At 43.3% G+C, this 21,498-nt stretch overlaps 4 protein-coding genes across 5 annotated transcripts; 2 read left to right on the top strand and 2 right to left on the bottom strand.

The window, feature by feature from the left end:
• Window positions 1-445: 445 nt before the first annotated feature.
• On the top strand, window positions 446-2,882 carry fam78ba (family with sequence similarity 78 member Ba). The gene is made up of 3 exons (XM_071908038.2): window positions 446-780; window positions 1,086-1,365; window positions 2,640-2,882. Exons 1-3 carry the CDS (start codon window positions 446-448, stop codon window positions 2,880-2,882), a joined length of 858 nt encoding a protein of 285 aa, XP_071764139.1.
• Window positions 2,883-5,050: 2,168 nt separating this feature from the next.
• slc35a3b (solute carrier family 35 member A3b) lies at window positions 5,051-15,313 on the bottom strand. 2 transcript variants are annotated; one of them, XM_071908001.2, is made up of 8 exons: window positions 15,143-15,313; window positions 9,093-9,339; window positions 8,559-8,713; window positions 8,023-8,145; window positions 7,158-7,332; window positions 6,788-6,906; window positions 6,223-6,356; window positions 5,051-6,024 (listed from the first exon to the last, which is right to left on the bottom strand). In XM_071908001.2, the coding sequence occupies exons 1-8, from the start codon at window positions 15,182-15,184 to the stop codon at window positions 5,934-5,936; spliced, it is 1,086 nt and encodes a 361-aa protein (XP_071764102.1). In that variant the 5' UTR covers window positions 15,185-15,313; the 3' UTR covers window positions 5,051-5,933. The 2 variants fall into 2 exon arrangements, with proteins under 2 accessions (XP_071764102.1, XP_071764101.1); XM_071908000.2 differs by lacking the exon at window positions 15,143-15,313 and adding an exon at window positions 11,971-12,118.
• Window positions 15,314-15,842: 529 nt separating this feature from the next.
• Window positions 15,843-18,933, top strand: imp3 (IMP U3 small nucleolar ribonucleoprotein 3). Its single transcript, XM_071908013.2, has 7 exons — window positions 15,843-16,059; window positions 16,668-16,775; window positions 17,017-17,091; window positions 17,272-17,351; window positions 17,549-17,600; window positions 17,701-17,773; window positions 17,989-18,933. Exons 1-7 carry the CDS (start codon window positions 15,923-15,925, stop codon window positions 18,013-18,015), a joined length of 552 nt encoding a protein of 183 aa, XP_071764114.1. The 5' UTR covers window positions 15,843-15,922; the 3' UTR covers window positions 18,016-18,933.
• sec22ba (SEC22 homolog B, vesicle trafficking protein a) lies at window positions 18,925-21,485 on the bottom strand. The gene is made up of 5 exons (XM_071908033.2): window positions 21,300-21,485; window positions 20,607-20,716; window positions 20,280-20,440; window positions 19,923-20,069; window positions 18,925-19,711 (listed from the first exon to the last, which is right to left on the bottom strand). The coding sequence occupies exons 1-5, from the start codon at window positions 21,372-21,374 to the stop codon at window positions 19,557-19,559; spliced, it is 648 nt and encodes a 215-aa protein (XP_071764134.1). The 5' UTR covers window positions 21,375-21,485; the 3' UTR covers window positions 18,925-19,556.
• Window positions 21,486-21,498: the final 13 nt, after the last annotated feature.

Here is a 21,498-nt window from a genome sequence, read left to right as displayed (position 1 = left end):
GCCACTTGACATGACAGCGCAGAGCCGAAACCAGACCACCAGGATCAAGGGGCACCGACGTGCGGCCGGACGCGTGGACTCGATAAGGAATAAAAGAGCCGCCAGACACACGGCGGAGCAGCAGCCCAGGGGAGGCCGGATTGCAGTTTCTGGGGACGAGCACCAAGGGCAGTGCGGCAGTCAGCAGACAGACCGGGGGAAGGAGGCTGCGGAGATCTGTGATACCTTCCCCCCACTCCCCACTGCGCTCTCACCTTCATACCATCCCATGTACCACGAAGAGACGATGCCGGATGGTTTTATGTGTGATCAATGGTGACTTTACGTTTACTCCCGAAGTGATGCCGTTATTTTTGTCTCCCTTTTCTTCTCGACCAATCAGCGGTGATGGGCAATTAAAGGATTGATCTGCTCTTCGGGCAAGGGTGGAACCCGGAGGGGACTGATGTGCATTCTGGCCAGGTATCATTCGCTCCCTTCTTCTCTGGTTCTGCTTACTTTGCTACTCGCCAGCGCTATGGGCTGCATTCAGAGCATCGCATGCAAGCCGCGCATCAGACGGGAGAACATTGTGGTGTACGAGGTGTCGGCCTCCATTGACCAGTGTCCGACCATCATCGAGGAGAACTCACCCATCGTGCTCCGTTACAAGACGCCGTACTTCAGGGCCTCGGCGGGGATCGTGATGCCTCCTGTGCCCCGCAATGAGACCTGGGTGGTGGGCTGGATCCAAGCCTGCACCCAGATGGAGTTCTACAATACCTACGGTGACATTGGCATGTGAGTGTGTGTGTGTGTGTGTGTGGGTGGGTGGCAGGTCACATGGAAATAGTTCATTGTGTGCGTGTGTGTGTGTGTAAGGGGGGTTTGTGTTTGCATGTGCACACCCATGCATAAACTTCTGTCTAACCCCCACCCCCACTCTCTCTCTCTCTCTCTCTCTCTCTCTCTCTCTCTCTCTCTCTCTCTCACACACACACACACACACACACACACACACACATAAACACAGGACACAGACCACAACCTTGAACCTGGTTCTGTCATTAAAGCCTCTCCCTCTGTGTTCCTCTGTCCTCTGTCAGGTCCAGTTGGGAGTTACCAGAGCTGCGGGAGGGCCGGGTGAAGGCCATCAGCGACTCGGACGGCGTCAGCTACCCCTGGTACGGCAATACCACTGAGACAGTCACCCTGACCGGCCCCACGTCCAAGCCGTCCCGCCTGACCGTCAGCATGAACGACAACTTCTACCCCAGTGTGACCTGGGCGGTGCCCATCAGCAACAGCAACACGCCCATGCTGACCCACATCACCCGGGACCAGAGCTTCATCACCTGGCTGGTGGCCATGAACTCTGTCACCAAGGTAGGACAAGCTCCAGCCAACCACTCAGGTTTAATGTACGGGCGAGAAGAAGAAAAAAACAAGTTTCAAGTGTGTGGGGACCACTTGAAAACACAACTTAACAGTGATTGAAGCACTTACATCAAAATTGCATCATTTACAACTGCAATTTCTATAATGCAAGAGGCTTCTGATTTTCTCAGAGGGAAAAGTGTTTCAGGCAGCTTCCAAAACAAAGTGTTCTTCTTGTGCCGTTCACACTCCCTGAATGATATGTCAAGTTGCATGCAGGAGAAAACCTTTGATGTTGTTATGTAAGAAAGCTGTGCCCACATGTATCAAATTCATATCTTAATCACAACATTCAGACAAAAAAAAAAAATCACACTATGATTATTTTGTCAGTATTGTGTGTCCTTACTACACACACACACACACACACACACACACACACACACACACACACTGACACGTTTTACCAACTTAGAATGAAGAACACTGGCTACACAGCTTTGGAAATTGTGATTGCTCAGGCATCACATCCTCATTACTGTCTGGCTGTGACAGTACCAGCTCCTGTATTTTCCTCTCTGGTGTAATTTACAAAGTTTCTACTGTACTACAGCTTCATCATTGCCGTCATCAAGCCTGCCCATAGCCCTATGATGGCCTATCAAGGCTGCAGTAGAGCATATGGCATCCCAAATGTGTACAGTAGTCAAGAGTGTGTTTAGTTTATGCCTTTGTAGGAGAGACATATTTCTTCCAGGAAATCATAAGGAAGGTAGTCAGGCTATTTTTTGTTATTGTTGCTTTATCATTTAACAGGAACAGAACAGAACAGTCTCGTATTTTTGTATTGCCTAGAGACAATGTTGAAATTAATATTCTAGTGTCAGGAAACTGACATTAAAGCCTTCCTGTTGTGTCTACCAACCCCTCTGTATCTTTTTCATTTTATCTGCTGTCTCAATTAAAAACATATTACTTAAAGAGTCACTGCTCGCTCTCCTGTAAGATAACAGATAAGTAATACACTATTTATTAGGATATCCATTAACTACATATCTCTTGTCATTTGATCTGATTAGTTTATTGCTCCTTTAACCATAATGGTTATCAGTCCGAAGGTGCTTTTATATATTTACATTTGTCTCCACCTGCCAGAGCAGAGAACATAATGCATAATCAATTGATGAAAACAATTTTCATGAACTTAACATAGACTGCACCACTCATGGTACTCATATGGAGTCTCATACACAGTTTTATGCTTTCTTCTCCTCCTCCTCCAGGAGCGCATAGTGCTGCAGACGGTGCGGTGGCGGATGCGGGTGGACATTGCTGTGGACCCAGACATGCCCCTAGGCTCACGGGCCTCGCTGGTGGGCCGTCCCCACCAGGAGCAGCCTCACATCCTCAACTACCAGGAGCCCATCCCTCCCAACGCGCTGGGGAGGCCGAACGCCAACGATGCCCAAGTGCTAATGTGGAGGCCCAGGAGAGGGGCGCCGCTAGTGGTTATACCCCCAAAATAAGGGGGTCGATGGCAAAGACAAAGTAACTGTTCCCTCTCGGAGAAAGGGAGAGATGTCATTGGGAGTAATGAAGTGATGACGCCTACCGGAGAAGAGAGAATTGATGGTTTCCCTGTGCTCAAGATGCCAGCGGCTCATTATCATAGGAAGATTTAACCAGACCATTATGACGAATCAGAGTGGATATTATGTCTTGGATCTGGCACAGCGAGGTGTCAGGTTGGACGTCTACTGAGAACTGGTGTCGCGGGTCGTGTTGCATCAAGGCTTGTTTGGCCCAGACACGTTTTGGACTGTATTAGAGTTCTGCTTGCCCTTTGGCAAGGGAGGAACACTGTTTTTAGATGTACCACAGAAGTATAAGACCACAAAGAGAACTGCATCCTGCATCCTTATGTAGATCTTATTGCATGAGAGAGTGAGAGAGAGAAAAACTGTCCCTGAGAGGCGTAAGAATAGCATTTCTTTTGTATAACTTGATACCTGAAGACATTTTGATTGAAAATTAAGTTGCGTCGGCCATAAAATCCTGCAGGCTGGATAAACCTCGTCAGTGCCAATAAAGGCCTTTAGCACATTCAATACCACAGTTAAAGGATGCATTCAGAAATTTTAAAAGAGACAAAGTATTATATGAATCTTCTGTTAGGTTAAGATAAAACACACACACCAGTCAGATTGTATTAAGAGCACCCACTTGGCATAAAGGTCTGGAAAAAACATCTGCCGTAGTCTTTACTGGAGTTCTGCTAATGCATTGGATTTATGCACCGACATATTTTCAACTCAAACGGTAGCTTCTGTACCCGTCGCCTCAGTAGCACAACTGATATTGTATCATATGAGTGACAGACTATTACAGGGTGAGATGGCTGTTACCACTTTGAATAAATGGAGTTATCTATGCTTTCAATCACAGTCACACTAAATGCCAAGTATTAGATTTGGACTCGTGCCATACAATCTCATTTATGACAAGAGGCTGATATCAGGGCCGTACACATCAGAGCAAGGGGTTTGGAATAGAGCCATACCAAAGATATAGGGTATATTGTGTGTCAGTATGGGTTGGAATGGGGCCAAACTGCATTCAGACCAAGGTTAGATTTGATATGGCACTGGGTCATGTCTCTAGCATATCATAACACATGTCAATCACTGGATTGTTTTGGTATAGAATCTCTGAATATCAAGAGAAGGAGCAAGAGGCTGACATGATATGGATCAGGCTATCATCTGGGGATTTGGGGATGGACCCTATTTGTAATAGGGCCATCGTGTTCTGGCAAGACAATGTTAATATATGGATCATCCTGGGACAAGGGAATCCAAATCTATTCTTGATAGATTCTTTAGTGTGGGGGTTGGACCTGACTGATCTGGAGCAGTACCACAATTTATTGACGGTGTGTATATCAGGTTGGAATTGGGTCATACCATAGTATCTCCTCACAGTATTGATTTTGTTTATCAGTTAGAAATAGGGCCATGGCAAGCTTTCTGTAGAGAAGCACAGAATAAGGCATTCCTGTGTCGTAGCTCAGTCTGTCCAGTGGCTCTTCCTCTTCCTGGTCCCTTTCCAAGTCCCTGCCTGCCACTCCACACACAAGTCACATGACTCATCCTCCATCTGTGCCTCTCTCCAGGTTCAGGCCTCACCTTCCCATCTGCCTGCTCTTTTTCTCCCCTGTCTGTCCACCTCATCACATAGCTCCATCCCAAAATACTCCTATTGCTCCGAGTCTCCATAACTATGCAAAGACCTGGGTGTGACTGTGTCGACAAAAAGACAGGAGGAAAAATGAGCAAAATAAGAAAGATGACTTTTCGTTCATCTGCCTTAAGTCTGTCTTTATATGTCGGGGTTATTCTTGAATAAAAATGGCCGTTACTACCATGTAAAATACCCAAAGAAGTTGAAATGGGTTATATTTATTCAGCTTATCTACCTTTGTCAATGCACCCAAGCCTATTCAGCCATCTGTTGCTATAGAGACTGGTTTGGTTTTTCCGAGCGCACTGCAACTGGAACCAAAAAAACAGCTGAATCAAAATATTCATGGGTGTGCCGCAGCGTGTGTGTGTGTGTGCATGTGTGTGTGTGTATTTATGGCTCCAATTTATCCATTTATTTCACTTTGAAGTACGAAGAAAGACCGAGGCAGAGGTAGTTCTTTGAACATAACAGACACCTTAATTTATTTGTTTGTTCTTTCATAAAAAGACATTTTCTCCATTTAAATAACAGTTGAATGTGTGCGTTTGATATTAATGCTCAGACTATAAGCAGCAAGGTCAAAGCACTCGCATCCCATCTCATCTCATGTAAAAAAGGACATTCAGCATCTCCGAACAGAAGTAACCCCTCCTCTTTGCAGCAAATGAGTTGCTCCCCCTTTCCACCACTAGAGGGAACGCTCCATCAAAGATGCAGGGAGCTGCTTTGAATATCATCAAAACCCTTTCATACACACTTTTAAAACACACCCCTTTCCCCCTATCCCACAATACATAAATATATGGTTAAATATATAAAACTATAAAAATAGCATTTTCCAACTGGCAGTGAGGTCTTGGTTTCATCCATGTTTTCCTCTTAGTCCCTTTAAATTGTCCTTAAAGTTCTAGGATTTAACTCATTGATTAAAACCAACATACAATATGTTCGTATTACTGCAACAATGTGTGTCAGCATGGGAATTAAGCGCCACTACACCCCTGTCACCCACTCTGATTTGAGAAAAGCCTTACAAAAAAATAAGTAGCAAATGTTCCTCTCACATTTTTGACCCCCATCTTTTGTGCAAATCAGCAGCAGCGTTGTTCCAGAAGAGCGATGGGCTCAGCCAGTCTGCGTTCCCCCTGAGTAACAACAGTCTCCAACGGTATTCCTATGGTTTTTTGGCAATAAATCTTACCACTTCCACCTTTCCTCTATTTTTAATTTCTAGTCCAGTGCTTTCGTAGTTCATGGACTCCTGCTCTGTCTGTCTCGGGTCGCTGTCTTCTCTTCTTTTCAGGAGGTAGTGAAGTTCTCTCAGTGTCTCTCATCTATACTTTGACGGCACCACTGGCAGGTTTGCGCTCGTAGCTGTAGAGAAATGTGGCAGCAATGACCAGCATTGCCCCTAGGAAGAATACACTGATGGATAGGCAGAGGGAAGGAGGAAAAAGAGACAGAGGAAGGAAAGAGGGATGAAATTAGGTTAGTCTAAGACCATTTGTGGTCTCCATGTCATGTAAAAACCAGGATGTAATGCCTTTTCTGATTCATTGTTTGTAAAGCAAAAAACAAGGGTAGGCAGATTGTGTGGGTGTGCGTGAGCATGCATGTATTTACCTGGTGGGGTTAAAGTCCTCCAGCAAGAAATAAGAAATAAGTGTGGACATGATAATTGACACAGAGGTGGCAAATCCTTTGAGGATGTTGTCTGCATATTTGATGACGGCTGCAACGACCAACCCACCCACAGCCTGCAAACACACAACAGAGAGCACAAAGAGTTTGAATGTATTATGGACTTAATTCTTGTGAAAACACAGATACAAACACACAAGCACAACCAGACACACATATACACATGTACACACTGCAAAAAAAGTCCATCTTAACAAGTCATTCAGTCTCATATTTAGCCGTAAGATCTTATCTTATCTTAAAATGACATTTGATTCTACAAAATTCTTGAAACAAGTTGATTTGTATTGGAAACGAGTGAAATGATCTAACCCTATTGGCAGATTTTTTCACTTATTTTAAGAAAATTACGATTTTAGGACTCAATAATAGACTAAATGACTTGTTAAGATGAAGATAAAAGCATTTCTATAGCATTGTCACAAATACATCTGTAAATTAATGTTAAGTGAGAGTGAAGAGAAACACAATGATGAATGTCTCACACCTGTAGGACCACGACTGTGTAGGTGATGCTGTTGTAGCCCTGGAACATTCCAGACTCTCTCACCTTCTGCCCGTCATACACTAACATTCCTATTAAGCCAAACACAAAGCTAAATAAACCTGGAAGAGAGACAGAGAAAGAGGGAGTCAGAGAGGCGGGGTTTGGCATTTAAGAGATTTTTGTATTGTGTGTTCTGGCATATTTTTGTTGGAACAAATAATGCAAGGCAACAAGTAATCAGTCAATGGGAGACTGAGCTATCTGACTTAGGGTAAAGAAGCAAGCAAATGAGCTTCACACCATATTACACACACATACCATGCACATTCCCCGCCAGTCCACGCCACACACACACCACACTGTGTCTCACCTAGCTGTATGTTGCGGACCCACACGCTCTGTTTCGTCTCCTTGAGGATCTTCTCGAAGTAAACCCCAGCGAAGCCGCTGGAGACGCAGGCTGCCAGCACAGCCATCAGCCCCGCCAGTTGGGAGCCTGCAGACAGGGGCTTCTGCTCCGGCCCGTCCACAGACTCTGTGGGCCACTGCGGATATTAAAACACACAGGACTAAACACACAAGGCTAGGAGGGGGACACAACATACAGCCAGGTATGAGTCGAAGAACTCATGTACGACTAAATAAAAAAAACTGAGGGGCGAATAAATATATATCAGTACATCCATACATTCAGAAACAACAACTTCCTATTTTCATATATCCATTTTTATTTGAATTTCAGTTGAGTTTAGTTTTCATTGTTGCTTCAGTAGTTTTAGTTTAAGTAGTTTCAGTATTTTTGGTAAGGGCAGTATTTTTTGAATGTATAATGATAGAAGTTGAGTACAGGTATTTGCAACAGGTATTGATACAAACAACAAACCATGAATTCTTCTTAAAATGTATTTAAGTTTAAATTTAAATTTACATTTTTAATTAGAATTTTACCCTGCACATAAACAAAAAGATGAAAGCTAAAAACATTTCACATATATTTTTTATTTTATTTTAGTTAGAAAAGTTTTAGTTTTTTCACAGTCTCGTGTTCATTTTTATTTCAGTTCACCACGAATGATTTTAACACCTAGTTTTTTTCTTAGTTTTAGTTTTAGTCCTGCTCCGAGAAATCACACACCAGCTAAACGTTTCTGTGTCTGTAATCTGCACTGGGACTTTCCATTGCAGCATGTGTAAACAGTGGAGCGCTGTGGCTTCAGGCTCGCAGTGTCTGCTACCTGCACTAGAGCCACTCCGGCCATGAGGATGAGCAGGGAGAGCCACTGGTAGAAGCCCAGCCTCCTCCCCAGCATGGAGACGGAGAACAGCGCGGTGGTGAGGATCTTCAGCTGGTACGTCACCTGCATGCCACACAGGACACACACACCGCTCAGACAGAGAGCAGCAGCACATGCACTGCAACAACACACAAACAGGGAGTACACATGTAGGATATACAAATGTGAAGGGAATGAGGAAACCATCAGTGATACTACAGTATATGCCACGCTCCTTTGCAAACTTGGAAAGCTCACTATTCACACACACCCATATTGAAAAGAACTGGTTTGCCCTTCGTACCTTTTATACTTGTGTACACACACATTTTTTGTGTTTACTAACCAGTGCTGGGAGTTACAGCGGGAGTGTGTTTAAATCTAATAATGTCACGTTTGTGCCTTTACGTGCTGCTGTGCCTCAGCCACACACACACACACACACACACACACACACACACACGCAATGGACTTCAATCAGCATATTCAAGTATAACCTGATAGGTGGCTGCGTCCAGGTTGGATAAGGCAACATAGAGCAGATTGTTCTGCAGTGTGTAGATCCCTGCAGGAATGGCCAGCTTCATGGTCTCCATGGGCTTGTTCACAATCTCCTCCTTCAAGAGCCGGTGCAACGCCCGCACATTGAGATCTGGCAGAGAGACAAGAGTGTGCCGGTGAGGGAGGGGAACTTAGGGACCACCTATGGAGTAAAGAAGGAGAGAGAGAGAGAGAGAGAGAGAGAGAGAGAGAGAGAGAGAGAGAGAGAGAGAGAGAGAGAGAGAGAGAGAGACTGGACCTGGCATCCAGAAGATGGAGTAACATTTATATGAGAAGTTGTACCCATTAGTGCCAAATCTACACTTGGAAACTGACTGAGGGAAAAGAGAGAGAGAGATAGATAGAGAGAGAGAGAGAGAGAGAGAGAGAGGGAGAGAGAGAGAGAGAGAGAGAGAGAGAGAGAGAGATCCCATCCCCTTATCCCCCCCACACCAACACACACTCTCACCCACCCCACCCGCATTACTCACTGTGCTCTCTGAAGACGAGCAGGGTGCAGGCGAGGATCTTGAGCACCTCGGCCGACACCACGGCGGAGGAGGCCAGGTAGCGGGGCCCGTCTTCCTTCAGGGTGCGGGAGTAGCGCATGGTGAGCACCAGGGAGGTGGTCTGCAGCACCAGCACCCCCAGAGACATGTACTTCAGCCTCGGGGAGTGGGAGGAAGACATGGCGGCTGCGGACGACGCCTCCTTGGAGTCAGAGGACAATAAGGGGGCCTTCAGGACGGACGGACAGAAAAAGAAGACACACGGTTAGAAGTGGCGAGACAAAAGAGAGCAAAGGCTTTGTTACAGTGCAACGCTGTGCTTTGACGTCCCTGAGGAAATCAATCAAAATATGAAAAACAATTGATGAACAGAGCATGAGAGACAGAGCAGCACCAGAAAATGAGAATACTGGGGAGTGACAGTTGTGGCAATATTGGAAAACAGAGTGAGGCGGTAAATTGCACAGAGAGGGAGGAGGCTGAAGAGTTCAAGAGAGGAGAGAGTGAACACACAGCCATCTGGAATGCTAGTAGGTGGTTAAAGGTAGTTAAAGAGTAGTAAAGCTAAAAGATCTAGCCTGAGGCTGCATGTGTTGAACATTCCTGGGACCACTTTGCAGTCCAGGGACAGCAGCAGACACAGAACAAAGATTGGACAAATAATAATAACACTAATAATAATTTGCATTATGCAAAAAAGGTTAGCAACAACTACTCTTTCCCAGGAAGCTGGAGGAACTCTTATGTACGTACCATTAAATTGCTTAACTGGTTACAGTAATGTATTTTTTGTCCGACAGTTAGGAGTCCATGGTTATTGCTGTTTATTTTGATGCTGGATGAAGATCTTAATTCATGATTTTTGTGTCTTTTGCTATGTTTTACATACTTTTGTGTGTTTACATTCATATGTTTTTATGCTTGTTCTTATGCACCTGGCTGCAAGGAGAATTTCTCCTCCGGGACAATAAAGCTGGACTGAATTAATATTTGATTAAAACCATAGTCCTAGTAGTGACTGTAATGAGTGTGACATTATGCTCAGCTCAGCATATGATCAGGTCATCGATATGTTGGGGTCTCTAATGTTGGGATATTGAAATTAAGCGCTACTTTGCCACAAGGACATTTGGTTTTTAGTCACATCTGATTATGTCTATCACTTGTTTAATAATGTATTTTGCACTTTCATAATGCACACACACATTTTATCATGTCATGTCTCAATTTGAACATTCACAGGCCATTTTCACCAAAATCAAAGGTTTTTTCTTCAGAAGCCACCGTCCTTGTAGAGACTCAAGTGTTTGACTAATCTATTTACCATGAGCTAAAACAAGTCAAGAAAGTACATTTCCCAGTGTTTGCATTATTCATAGCCTGTTATGCATTTATGGGTAGGTTATTAGTAGTATGACAATTATTAGCCATCTCATAACTCCAAGGTTCAGAAGGCTATTTCACAATAACAGTTATCATTCACTCTGTGCTCTGTGGCATTTCTTTCCCCTTATTAAAGCATCTTATCACCTTAGCTGCTACCACTTTCCTTTGCCACCTCGTCCACTCCGCCCCGAAAATCAACAGAATCCTCCAATGCGCAACGCAAAATGTTTAAACAGGCACACCATACCAGACTGCTGGGGTAATGCTGCTCCTAGGTTGTAAAAGCAGAGGTCTGCTGGTAGCCGCCTCCTCCTGTCACAGCAGTGGGAGGAAGTGACGTGGGACCTTCCCTGGTTTTTACAAGGCCTCTGGAAGATGTGAGGATACTCATGACTGGGACTGGCTTTGGTGGATTGTTTGTATATGGCCGTCGCTCCCCTCCCACCACCTCTACCAGCTTACTCCGGTCCTCTGTACCACCATTAATATTTGAACACAATCATTGTGTCATTGTGTGCCTCCAACACAGCCGACCACAATACTGTGATTTGCAGCAGTTTCTTTTAGTTTGCATTTCCTTCTTACCCTTTCTGCACGTTTCTTTTATTTCAAGCATAAGAACGAATGGTGAAAATAATGTGCAGTGAAGGCACTGACGAAATGGGACAGAATAACAGTTTTACTGGAAACCTGAGAGACAAAGTCCAACAGCCATATAATTTCTACTGTATAAATCCTACTATTATAAAGAGGAGATGTACAACAAGCCATGAAGGCCAAGGTAGCGATGACAGAACAGAGGTGTGGTGTGTGTTCAACACACTGGCCTCCTTATGCAGCCCCTCTGGTGGCTCTGAGCAGTGGGGCATGGCCGCACAATCCCCCTCTGTCTGTGTGAGTTAATGTGTGTGTGTGTGTGAGGGGAAGGGCACTGAAAAGTAGCCATGAACCCACCCTTTGCACTATGAAAGACAAAATCAGCTTTCATTTACAGAAGAAAATTAAAAAAAGCAAAATATGCATATGCAAAATATGCATCCTTTTCAAGTCGCTGACGTGTCAGAAACTGTGAACCAAAGGACATTCAGCAAAAAACTGTCATTCTGCGATATGATCCAAACAAATAACACATTGGCCTGCAGTTTAAATAGCCCAGTATGAATAGGGGGGAAGAAGAGGGCTATGTTGCTGGAAAATGACCTGCAGGGATCACTGCACACGTTTACAGAATATGAACATTTGAATATTGAATAGTGACGACATATTTTCACATTTCTACAGATGTTCTCAGATGTTTAGCTACTGATTTACTTTCTTACACAGCAACCCTGCAGTTTGTCACCCAACTATCGCTCATAAGTTGGGAAATCCGTCAGCATTACAGTGTTATGGCACTTGCTAAAATAATGCCACATTCATACCATCTGATACTTACTCCAGTTCCATACGCCCAACTGAAATATTTTAGGTGTACCTTAATGTCAGGAGTGGCTTCCTTCGTGGCTCCCTCAAGTGGGCTCATATCTGGCTGCGGGTCTTCTTGAGACATTTTGATCTTAGCTCCAATTATGTGGAAAAAGGAATCACGGTTTTCCCGAGCTAATCTGTTGTGACCATGGCCATCAAGCACTAAAAACCGGTTTGATTGTATCTTAAACTCTGCACAAACCAGTTTTCCTGAAAGCTGTGCCACTTGCCACATGCTGATGACAATGACCAGAAGATAACCAGTATGGGTGGAACTCAATTCACGCCTGAGGAAAAGGGAGAAATGGAAAAGCTAGAGTTCTGTTGGCCAATAGGGGGCCCATGCTGTCTTCCAACATGCTGAAAAAGTTTGAACTAAATCAGCATATAACAGACGTATCATATTTATTTATTTGCTGTACTGTATTGCTCTTATTTGATCACTATCTCTATATTCCCTCATGTATTTTGTCAACATATTTATTTTCAGTGCTATGCTGATGATACACAGCTGTGTTTGCTCACGAATCCAAGTAGTCTTCATAGAACTGATTTTATGGATTGATTTTATAAATAGATTTTACTGTTAACCTTTAAAGCAATAACTGTATTGGCCCCAGTTTATATTGAGGAGTTTTTAACAGATCCAGAGACTTAAATCTACTGATAAAGCAATTTTCCAAGACAAAAGGATTTACAATCAGCATTTACAATCAGGGCCCCTGGGGCACCTTTGGAACAACCTGCCTGAGGAAATGTGATCAGCAAACTGTGATTCACAACCTAAGTGGTGCTATTTGACGAGTATGTAAACTCATGTAATATAGACCTGTAGTGACCTTTAAGTTCATGGAGATGATTTAGTGTACCAGAGTTATACTACCACTACCACTACTACTACTACCACTACCACTACTACTACTACCACTACCACTACCACCACTACTACTACCACTACTACTACTACCACTACCACTACTACTACTACCACTACTACTACTACCACTACCACTACTACTACTACCACTACCACTACTACTACTACCACTACCACTACCACTACTACCACTACCACTACTACTACTACCACTACCACTACTACTACTACCACTACCACTACCACTACCACTACTACTACTACCACTACCACCACTACTACTACCACTACTACTACTACCACTACCACTACTACTACTACCACTACTACTACTACCACTACCACTACTACTACTACTACTACCACTACCACTACTACCACTACCACTACTACTACTACCACTACCACTACTACTACTACCACTACCACTACCACTACCACTACTACTACTACCACTACCACCACTACTACTACCACTACTACTACTACCACTACCACTACTACTACTACCACTACTACTACTACCACTACCACTACTACTACTACTACTACCACTACCACTACTACTACTACCACTACTACTACCACTACCACTACTACTACTACCACTACTACTACTACCACTACCACTACTACTACTACCACTACCACTACCACTACTACCACTACTACTACTACCACTACCACTACTACTACTACCACTACCACTACCACTACCACTACCACTACTACCACTACTACTACTACCACTACCACTACTACTACTACCACTACCACTACTACCACTACCACTACCACTACTACTACTACTACTACTACTACTACTATTACTACTACTACTACTACTACTACTATAACTACCACTACTAATAATAACAATAATAGCCTAATAAAATATTTGCTAAAAAACAAACTGCTAACTGTGATTTATTCTTACTTAGAAATGCAAAAAATAAAATGTCTCGAAGAAAGGATTGGGCTGTACAAGAACAAGTGTGTCCCTCTGAGAAGTCACAGTCCTTTTAAAGTGTGTCTATATCACCCATACACTCTTAGCAATAAGCATTTAAAGCCAAAGAAAGAAGGCAATGTGGGAATATACCCAAGCCTCCACTCTACCTTCCTGCAGAGAACCGAGCCTCCCTACAGTTCAAATCCTAAAGAAGCCCTTCACTTTCCAGTGCTCAGTGCATTGCTTTGGAGGAGCGAGAGGAAATGTCCAACACGCCACTCCTAGGCAGACTGGACTGGGTTTGGCATCAGCAGAGGCACATGTGCTGCCACAGAGACGGGACGTCACCCTTACACTACACATCAAGACACTCCTAATGAGAAGGGTGCAGATGTAACAGTACAGCATGAGAGCATTGCCTTTCACTTTGCCAAACCATTAGATCAGGAGGATGACAGTGATCTAGCCCAGCTCAAATGACAGACAGGCCTATCTATGGGCCAACTGAGGGTGGGCTTTCCCACACCTTGTGCTCCACCTCTAGGATATTTGGGACAGCTCTCAGTCTGAGAACTGAGCCTAGGTCAGGTAACACAAGACTAGTGAGAAAAAACAGGTCAGAAAAGCAGGCCTATGTCTTTACACTTTGAAACACACTCTGAGATCATTTAGGGAGTGTGCCACGACTGCATATCGTACGGATAGAGCCAGCAATCTCATAAATCCAACCATATGTTCATCCAGCAAACAGCTGATGCTGTGGACTAGCGGATCTTTGTAGTGAAACAAGAGCTGATTTGGCAATCATCACCAGGAGAACTAGATTTGTTTTAGTGGGAGTTGACTTGAACAGCAAATATTGAACTTATGTTGCATCACAAAGGTTCAGGATGTGGATCCGTCAGGAACCAGCCTAAACAAGACTGAGAGTAAGAGTGAGTGAGTGAGTGAGTGAGTGAGTGAGTGAATGAATGAGTGAATGAATAACAGCAACAGTGTTTCTCATAAAAGCCCACACACTTTTATTATCCTCTATAACTCATATTTGTAGGCTGCTGTCACCTATTGATACCAAGACAGCATTTGAGCAAACTGCCCACGAAGTGTCTTGACATTATGACAACCTAGGAGACAAAATGCAGCAAGAGCTATCCCTAAAATACTACATATTTAAGTTGCACATAACTTGCAGGCTTATCTATATCAGGTTTCTTAACGTTAGATAATTCACAAGACCTCATCTCTCTCTTGTAAACACAATTTGCAAACCTAACTTCCCCCCTCCATGCCCCAAGAGCAACCAAAGGCGCCCACTCCACAGATGAAAATGTCTAATAAATCAGAGTTTACCTGCAGGATGTGGATCTGGGCTGACACTGTCCGGACACTCATTCGCTGGATAATCTTCGCCCTGTTTGGCTCTTCTTTCTGCTCAAGCTACTCATAAGGTTTTCAACTTTACCTTACGGCCAAGAGACAAAAAAGTCACTCACCCGGTCGCGGATCGGTGAGTTTTATCTTGAGTCTGAACCTGTATGGTCTGAACTCGGGACGCGGTCTGGAGCTTCAGCCTGTCCTGAGTGAATCGACCTGTATGGACCACGTCCTCCACGGATTTGGTGACACCTGCTGGATAAATATATATTCCACTATTTCCAAGACCTGAATAATTTTTAGAATATATTACAATTAACACACCAAAACTTAAATACTATAGGAATACTGTACAGATACCATGGGAGACACAAATAAGTAACCTATCATAAACTACGATAAGGTCGCTATAAACTCAAGCCCTTATAAGAATATTATAGGACTATTATAGTGATTTTTCTTTAGTGGAACAAGGAGATGTTAAGATTATAAGTTTGTGATCAAACAATACTGCTGTGGTTCAAATGATTAACTGCATGATTATATTAAAGGTGAAGAGATACAGGAGCGGAATGGGAATGTTTACTATTGAAGTGCGATAGATGGCGCTGCATCCACCGTTGACTTGATATTCAGCATGAAATTGTCGACGAAGAAGAAGCACACGTGTTTCCTGTCCTTCCCCTGTAGTCTGCATGGGTAGCAGAGGGTCCTGTAAATAGATTGGGTTTATCTTGCGGGCTAAACGGTGCCAAAATGGTTCGTAAGTTGAAGTTTCACGAGCAGAAGCTGTTGAAGAAGGTCGACTTCATCAACTGGGAGGTGGACAACAACCTGCACGAGGTTAAAGTGCTGCGGAGGTTTCGCATCGAGAGGAGGGAGGACTACACCAAGTGAGCAACGGCGTTTAGTGGCCACTGTTGACCACCATCAGTATACCTTAGTTGTCGTTGTCAGTGTTTCAGCCGTGGAGATGGTAGCCTGGTTACAGATACAGAATTTTTAACGTTCTCATTTCGAGTTTTGGTTACAAATTCAGTTCCCATCTTGTCTTAGCAGCTAAGGATACTAGCTAGCTGTTGTCTAAAATCAGCTAACACGAGCTAATGAACACTAAAGGCCAGTGGATTTTGGGGGTCTAGTTGAAGGCCAACAACAATTTAAAGGGGGGAAATATGAACTATTGCTATATTATAACTACTATTTCTCTGTGTGACTTTGAAACTGACACAGCTTTGTAATGAAAGTCATGGAGGGCCATTCAGAAACCTGAAATATGTCACTTTGAAAATTCAAAACAGCCATCACCAGTGGCTTGGTCTTTCTAGTGTTAAAACAGGAGTCGCTTAAATCTGTTCCTTTTCAATGTGTTGTTTAACCTTCCCCATACTGCCTTAAGTGTACTAGTCAATAAGAGGATATCAGCTGACCAGAGGATACATGTCTGTGTGGCTTTTTAGTGTGTCAGTGCTAATAGCATTTCTTTGCACCGATGCCTCAGGTACAACAAGCTGAGCCGCAACATCAGAGATCTGGCCCAGAAAATCCGTGACCTGGATGAGAAAGATGGCTTCAGAGGACAAAGCACACATCAACTGCTGGAGAAGCTGTGAGTGCTGCAGCATGGCCTTGTTTACCTGGTTTTTAGCCTTCATGTGGTGTGATCAGCCGAGGATGTGCTGGTTTCAACATCTGTGGACATACACTGTGGATTTTATATGGTTGTGGACAGTATAGTGGCCCTGTTTTATCTGTGTTAAAATGACAACTCATTCTAAACCCTCAACTGGTTGTATGTGCTGACGTCACACTGATATTAAAACTGACATTTGGATTGTTTCCTCTCTAAGGTACAGCATCGGTCTGATCCCCACCAAACAGAACCTGTCCCTCACAGATAAAGTCACAGCTTCTTCGTTCTGCAGGTAAATCATCCCATGTCATGTGATCGTCAAAAACACAAACACACTCCAGTTCAGTCAGTAGACACCAAATTGATCACAATCCAATGGTACACTGTACCTTATACCAATGGTATTGTACCTTATAGTTAATCCATGAATGCAACCATCCATTTACTATCTTCATCTGTGTGTTTCCCTCAGGAGACGGCTGCCCAGCATCATGTTGAATCTTCGTATGGCTCAGAACCTGAAGATGGCCATCACCTTCATCGAACAGGGACGTATCCTTCACCAGCACTTCATTAGTGTGTGTGCGTGCAAGTGTTTATGCCTGCATCTTTTTTTTTTTTTTTTTTACTAATATTGCACATTTCTTTGGGAGTGGAATGTAGTTGCTGTTTGCCTTTAAGCGACCAGGTTTAGATTTTGTCTGTATCCAAGGTGAAAAGATGCAGTAGTGTCCTTGACTCTGTCTCAGATGTGCGTGTGGGCCCAGAGATCGTCACAGACCCAGCGTTTCTAGTCACAAGGTTGGTGTCCTCATTTTGTTTTGTCTTATCTGAGTTTCTTTTTAACCACGTGTTAAATCTAGTCCCAAAATGTTGTCACTTAAGTCTGACTCTTTTCCAGAAATATGGAAGATTTTGTCACTTGGGTGGACTCCTCCAAGATCAAGCAGCATGTCATGAATTACAATGAAGAGGTGAGTGGTATTTTTAAGCTCTGACTACATATTTCATTCTGTAATAGCTCTAGTAGAGATATATTGTAATAGCACTTTGTTTCAAAGCAAATGACTGTATGATATTTGAATTGGCCCAATTACCATAAACACGCCCTTGAGCACATTTTTCTTTGGCTTGCTTCTGCCTATTAATGTTGATTTACATAAAAATGGCCTTGGTCTTTGTTTTGCAGAGGGACGACTTTGATCTGGTGGTGTAGATCTGTTGTCCTGTGGTCCATCCATCAACCCTGGGGAGCGGGACAGGAATATGAGCCCTGCTCTCTTTCAAGGGTGGCAGCAATGTAAGACTGGAGAAGTGAACTTGTTACTGGAGGATCACCAGTTTGAATCCCCTACCAACTGGGAAATTCTGTGAAGAAAATATGAACTGCTCTCTCCACCCTCAAACTACTACTACTTACGTTTCTCTTGAGCAAAGGGTATAAAGGAGTGTATATATCTCTCAGTTCACCAATACATACACCAATCATTTGTAATTACATCATAGCAATTTAGTAGATGCACAGTCAACATTTGTAAAGACTAACGATTCACCCAAAGCTGAAAAGCAAAACACCTACAGCTGGGATCTGCTCCATTGACAATGTAGACTTGTCAGTGGAGCAGTACGAAGCTTTGTGTCAAGTGTCTGTCTCGCTGGATTCCTTCTTGGTGTGTAGAGCATGGAGTAGTATGAAGAATGTGGTGTTGCTACAGTGGCTGTGGGCTTTTGGCTGACAGATCCAGCTGAGTCTTTATGCCAGGTGTCTTTCTCATTTGAGTCAATTCTACTGGCAGCACTTCATTCTTTACTCCACTCTTGCACGGCCACCAAGGTGCAGGCAAATTCTTCTCTCTCATCTCTTGGGAGAGTTTTGCATGAACATTCAGATTCAGTGGTTTCTTCCCCAGCTTTTCCAGTAGAGCCTCTCAGAGGCCACCAACATGAAGCTGGTTGTACTGGGCGGCTCCCAGGTTTGTGTAGGTGTGACTGTCGCTTCTCCTGTAACTCCATGTTGTCGCTCTACATAATGTGTTCTTTGTGTGAACATGAGCTGGCTGAATAGGGTTTGTATGTATGACAGGGAGAGTGCTTGTGCATGAGTGTGTGAGTGAGGTTTTTTTTTTTTTTTTTTTTTAAAGGGAGGGACTTTCAGTGTTAAGTGATATTGATAGAAATATAACTGTTGTGTCAAAGAGTTGTAATACAGACACTGAGAATTTGGTAAATATATAATCTTATTTCCAAGAAGACTTTCTTACAATTGTGTACACTTTGTAAACAATAAACAACTTTTTGCCACAGTATAAGACTTTTCACACTTTAAGACCATTGCATATGGATAGATAGTTTCTCCTTCACGGTGAAACTTTGAAAGAAACCCCTCTACCGCTGTGTAAACAGATAGCTTCTCAAGCCCCTCCTCTCATTGTTCCAGTAAACAGGATTGTGTTAACTCACACCATTCTCCATGATGTGTAGATAGGGCAGTATTCGCTTTCATACATAGAGAAGGCTGGTTATACAAATCTATGGCACAGAATAATATATATATGGCATAACTCACAGCTGGACAAAGCATAGAAACTCTCTCTTTAACATGGACAAACTGTAAATTACCCCCTTAAGGTACCCTTTAAGTACTGTGTTTTTTTTTGTGTAGAACTGAAATGTAACGGCAACAAGTTTAAATGTTTGGTTTTAAAAGGGGAAACAGACAAATTTTCCCCTCTTTCAAAGTCCTTTTTTCAGAGTCCATCAGAGCCACCAGAAACGCACATAAATGATGAGAGTGATGAAGAAAACTGCCCCGGCTGCCACCTTGGCATAGGCGGAGCGGGTGTTGAGGTATTTGGCATCGCTGCGGTACTTCTTCGACAGGCTGGACAGATTGCTGGCTTTTGTGTCTAGAGCTGGAAGAAATACAAGTATAGAGTTGAGATTAATTGGATATTTCTTTGGTAGTAAATGTACATTCAGTTTGGCAAATACGCGTGGCAGCATTGACAATCAATCAATGTTTATTTAAATTGAATAGCAGGAATTGCCTTTGAGATGTAGAATCTATTTTGTGATGGAAACCTGGCTGCGTCTGATGTATTTTTTTTTTTTTTGTGTACTTACCAGAAAGGGCTTCACCACGTTGCAGAACTTCCTCAATGTTGGCCACCATAATTCTCTGCACATCATGCAGCTCTGTGTTAATGCTGCCCAGGTTCCTCCTGGCCCTGCTGTCAATGTATGTCTTCTTTGTCTTCTGGATGTACGTGTCTAGAACAGCGGAAGTATGGTTTAAGCTCAGTCAAGGTTTTTGTCCTTTATGGTTTCTGCTTGTAATTTTCATCGATTAATGTGAATGGTCTGATGCAATATATATATATATATTAGCAGATGAAACAACTTGATGGCTGCTCCCTCTGCAGTGTTTAGAAGAGCTGTAATGTTTCTTGAATGTGCTGAAAAAGAGAAAAACTTGCTTACCGAACTCGATGAAAGAGTAGGGCCTCGATACTGTGGGCACTCTCTTCCCATACTGGTCGTGGAACTCAGTTTGGATGTCCTCAAGGTACGCAAAAGCCATCTTCTTGGGAAATGCAGCCTCACATAGGGCCAGGTAGCACACACCATGCTCCATCAGATAGCTGAAAACAAAAACACCCATGCAATGACCGACAGTCAGAATGAATGCACTTTTGATTCCATGGAGCGAGAGATCAGATTTTTTTCCCCTCTGTATCTCTGAAGAAAACACACATAGTTAAGGCAGAGGAGTAGATAATCAATACCCTGTGTCTTCTGTTCACTTACTGAAAGGCCATGTCCCGGGCCTCCAGGGTGCAGCGGTTAGGACTCTGGGCGTTCAGTTTACGGCACAGCTGTTTGGCTTGATTCTGGTACTGCTGGAGGTCTCTTCCTGACTGATGAGGATAAGCATGTTACAGCTTAAACTGGGAATTACCATACTGCATGTATTTTCTGAAGTTCAAGTTCAACGTTTCAGAAAGTAATACATACTGTATATAGAAAGAGATATCAAGATACATATCTGAATGACAGGCAAGGTACCCCAATACGTGCCATTGTATTAAGAGCACGGGTCGCCAAACTCCCTTTACGAATAGTTAACCCCCTCTTCAGTTCGACGTGTAGCTATCCAATCCACCAAGCAACAATTATTTCAACGTAATTTGAACTTCTAGATTTGGTTCTTCTGTTATTCTCACAATCTTCTTCCACCAAAATCCAAGACTGATATAAAGCAATGTTAAGGGGTGTGTTTTAATCAAATGAATTCTGCTCGGTGGATAATCTATATGCCGAATTTACCAGTAGACCGTAACGATTCACAAAATGTCTTACGTCATGTTTTCGGAGGTATACCCTCGCCGATAAGCAAGCCATCATTAAATTGAAAGATTTTTGAATAGAGTTTGGTGTGATGTTCTCTCCAAGAGAATGGCTAGTATTGGGGCTATGGACAAGCTAGCTTTTCATTCATACCTGTTCATCCTCCTGCATCGACGCAGCAAGCGGCAGTCCGTCCGCCACACGAGCGATCATTGTAAGTATAACCATGTTGGCGGTGAAAAATATCGGCAGTGTCCACGGTCGGTTTTGGCTCAAAAGGCACACTTAACAAACTTAAGGAGTTAGCTGTCAACTTTGATGATGCAGGACGAATGAGCTGGCCGGAAGTCCA

Source organism: Centroberyx gerrardi, chromosome 13 (genome assembly GCF_048128805.1).
Source record: "Centroberyx gerrardi isolate f3 chromosome 13, fCenGer3.hap1.cur.20231027, whole genome shotgun sequence".
Taxonomy (NCBI): Eukaryota; Metazoa; Chordata; class Actinopteri; order Beryciformes; family Berycidae; genus Centroberyx; species Centroberyx gerrardi.
The sequence above is the reverse complement of the archived record's forward strand: the minus strand, read 5'-3'. Positions and strand labels throughout refer to the sequence as shown.

What these genes read in the sequence shown, in the direction of transcription:
- sec22ba (XM_071908033.2), bottom strand. Translation starts at nt 21,374, where the DNA reads ATGGTTATACTTACAATGATCGCTCGTGTGGCGGACGGACTGCCGCTT. An exon ending in CGATGCAGGAGGATGAACAG is followed by an intron (nt 20,717 to 21,299) that starts GTATGAATGAAA and finishes TATCCTCATCAG; the next exon opens with TCAGGAAGAGACCTCCAGCA. An exon ending in CTACTCTTTCATCGAGTTCG is followed by an intron (nt 20,070 to 20,279) that starts GTAAGCAAGTTT and finishes CCGCTGTTCTAG; the next exon opens with ACACGTACATCCAGAAGACA.
- fam78ba (XM_071908038.2), top strand. Translation starts at nt 446, where the DNA reads ATGTGCATTCTGGCCAGGTATCATTCGCTCCCTTCTTCTCTGGTTCTG. An exon ending in ACCTACGGTGACATTGGCAT is followed by an intron (nt 781 to 1,085) that starts GTGAGTGTGTGT and finishes GTCCTCTGTCAG; the next exon opens with GTCCAGTTGGGAGTTACCAG. An exon ending in CCATGAACTCTGTCACCAAG is followed by an intron (nt 1,366 to 2,639) that starts GTAGGACAAGCT and finishes CTCCTCCTCCAG; the next exon opens with GAGCGCATAGTGCTGCAGAC.
- imp3 (XM_071908013.2), top strand. Translation starts at nt 15,923, where the DNA reads ATGGTTCGTAAGTTGAAGTTTCACGAGCAGAAGCTGTTGAAGAAGGTC. An exon ending in CATCAACTGCTGGAGAAGCT is followed by an intron (nt 16,776 to 17,016) that starts GTGAGTGCTGCA and finishes TTCCTCTCTAAG; the next exon opens with GTACAGCATCGGTCTGATCC. An exon ending in CCAGCGTTTCTAGTCACAAG is followed by an intron (nt 17,601 to 17,700) that starts GTTGGTGTCCTC and finishes ACTCTTTTCCAG; the next exon opens with AAATATGGAAGATTTTGTCA.
- slc35a3b (XM_071908000.2), bottom strand. Translation starts at nt 12,045, where the DNA reads ATGTCTCAAGAAGACCCGCAGCCAGATATGAGCCCACTTGAGGGAGCC. An exon ending in GCTCGTCTTCAGAGAGCACA is followed by an intron (nt 8,714 to 9,092) that starts GTGAGTAATGCG and finishes TCTCTCTGCCAG; the next exon opens with ATCTCAATGTGCGGGCGTTG. An exon ending in CCGGAGTGGCTCTAGTGCAG is followed by an intron (nt 7,333 to 8,022) that starts GTAGCAGACACT and finishes TAATATCCGCAG; the next exon opens with TGGCCCACAGAGTCTGTGGA.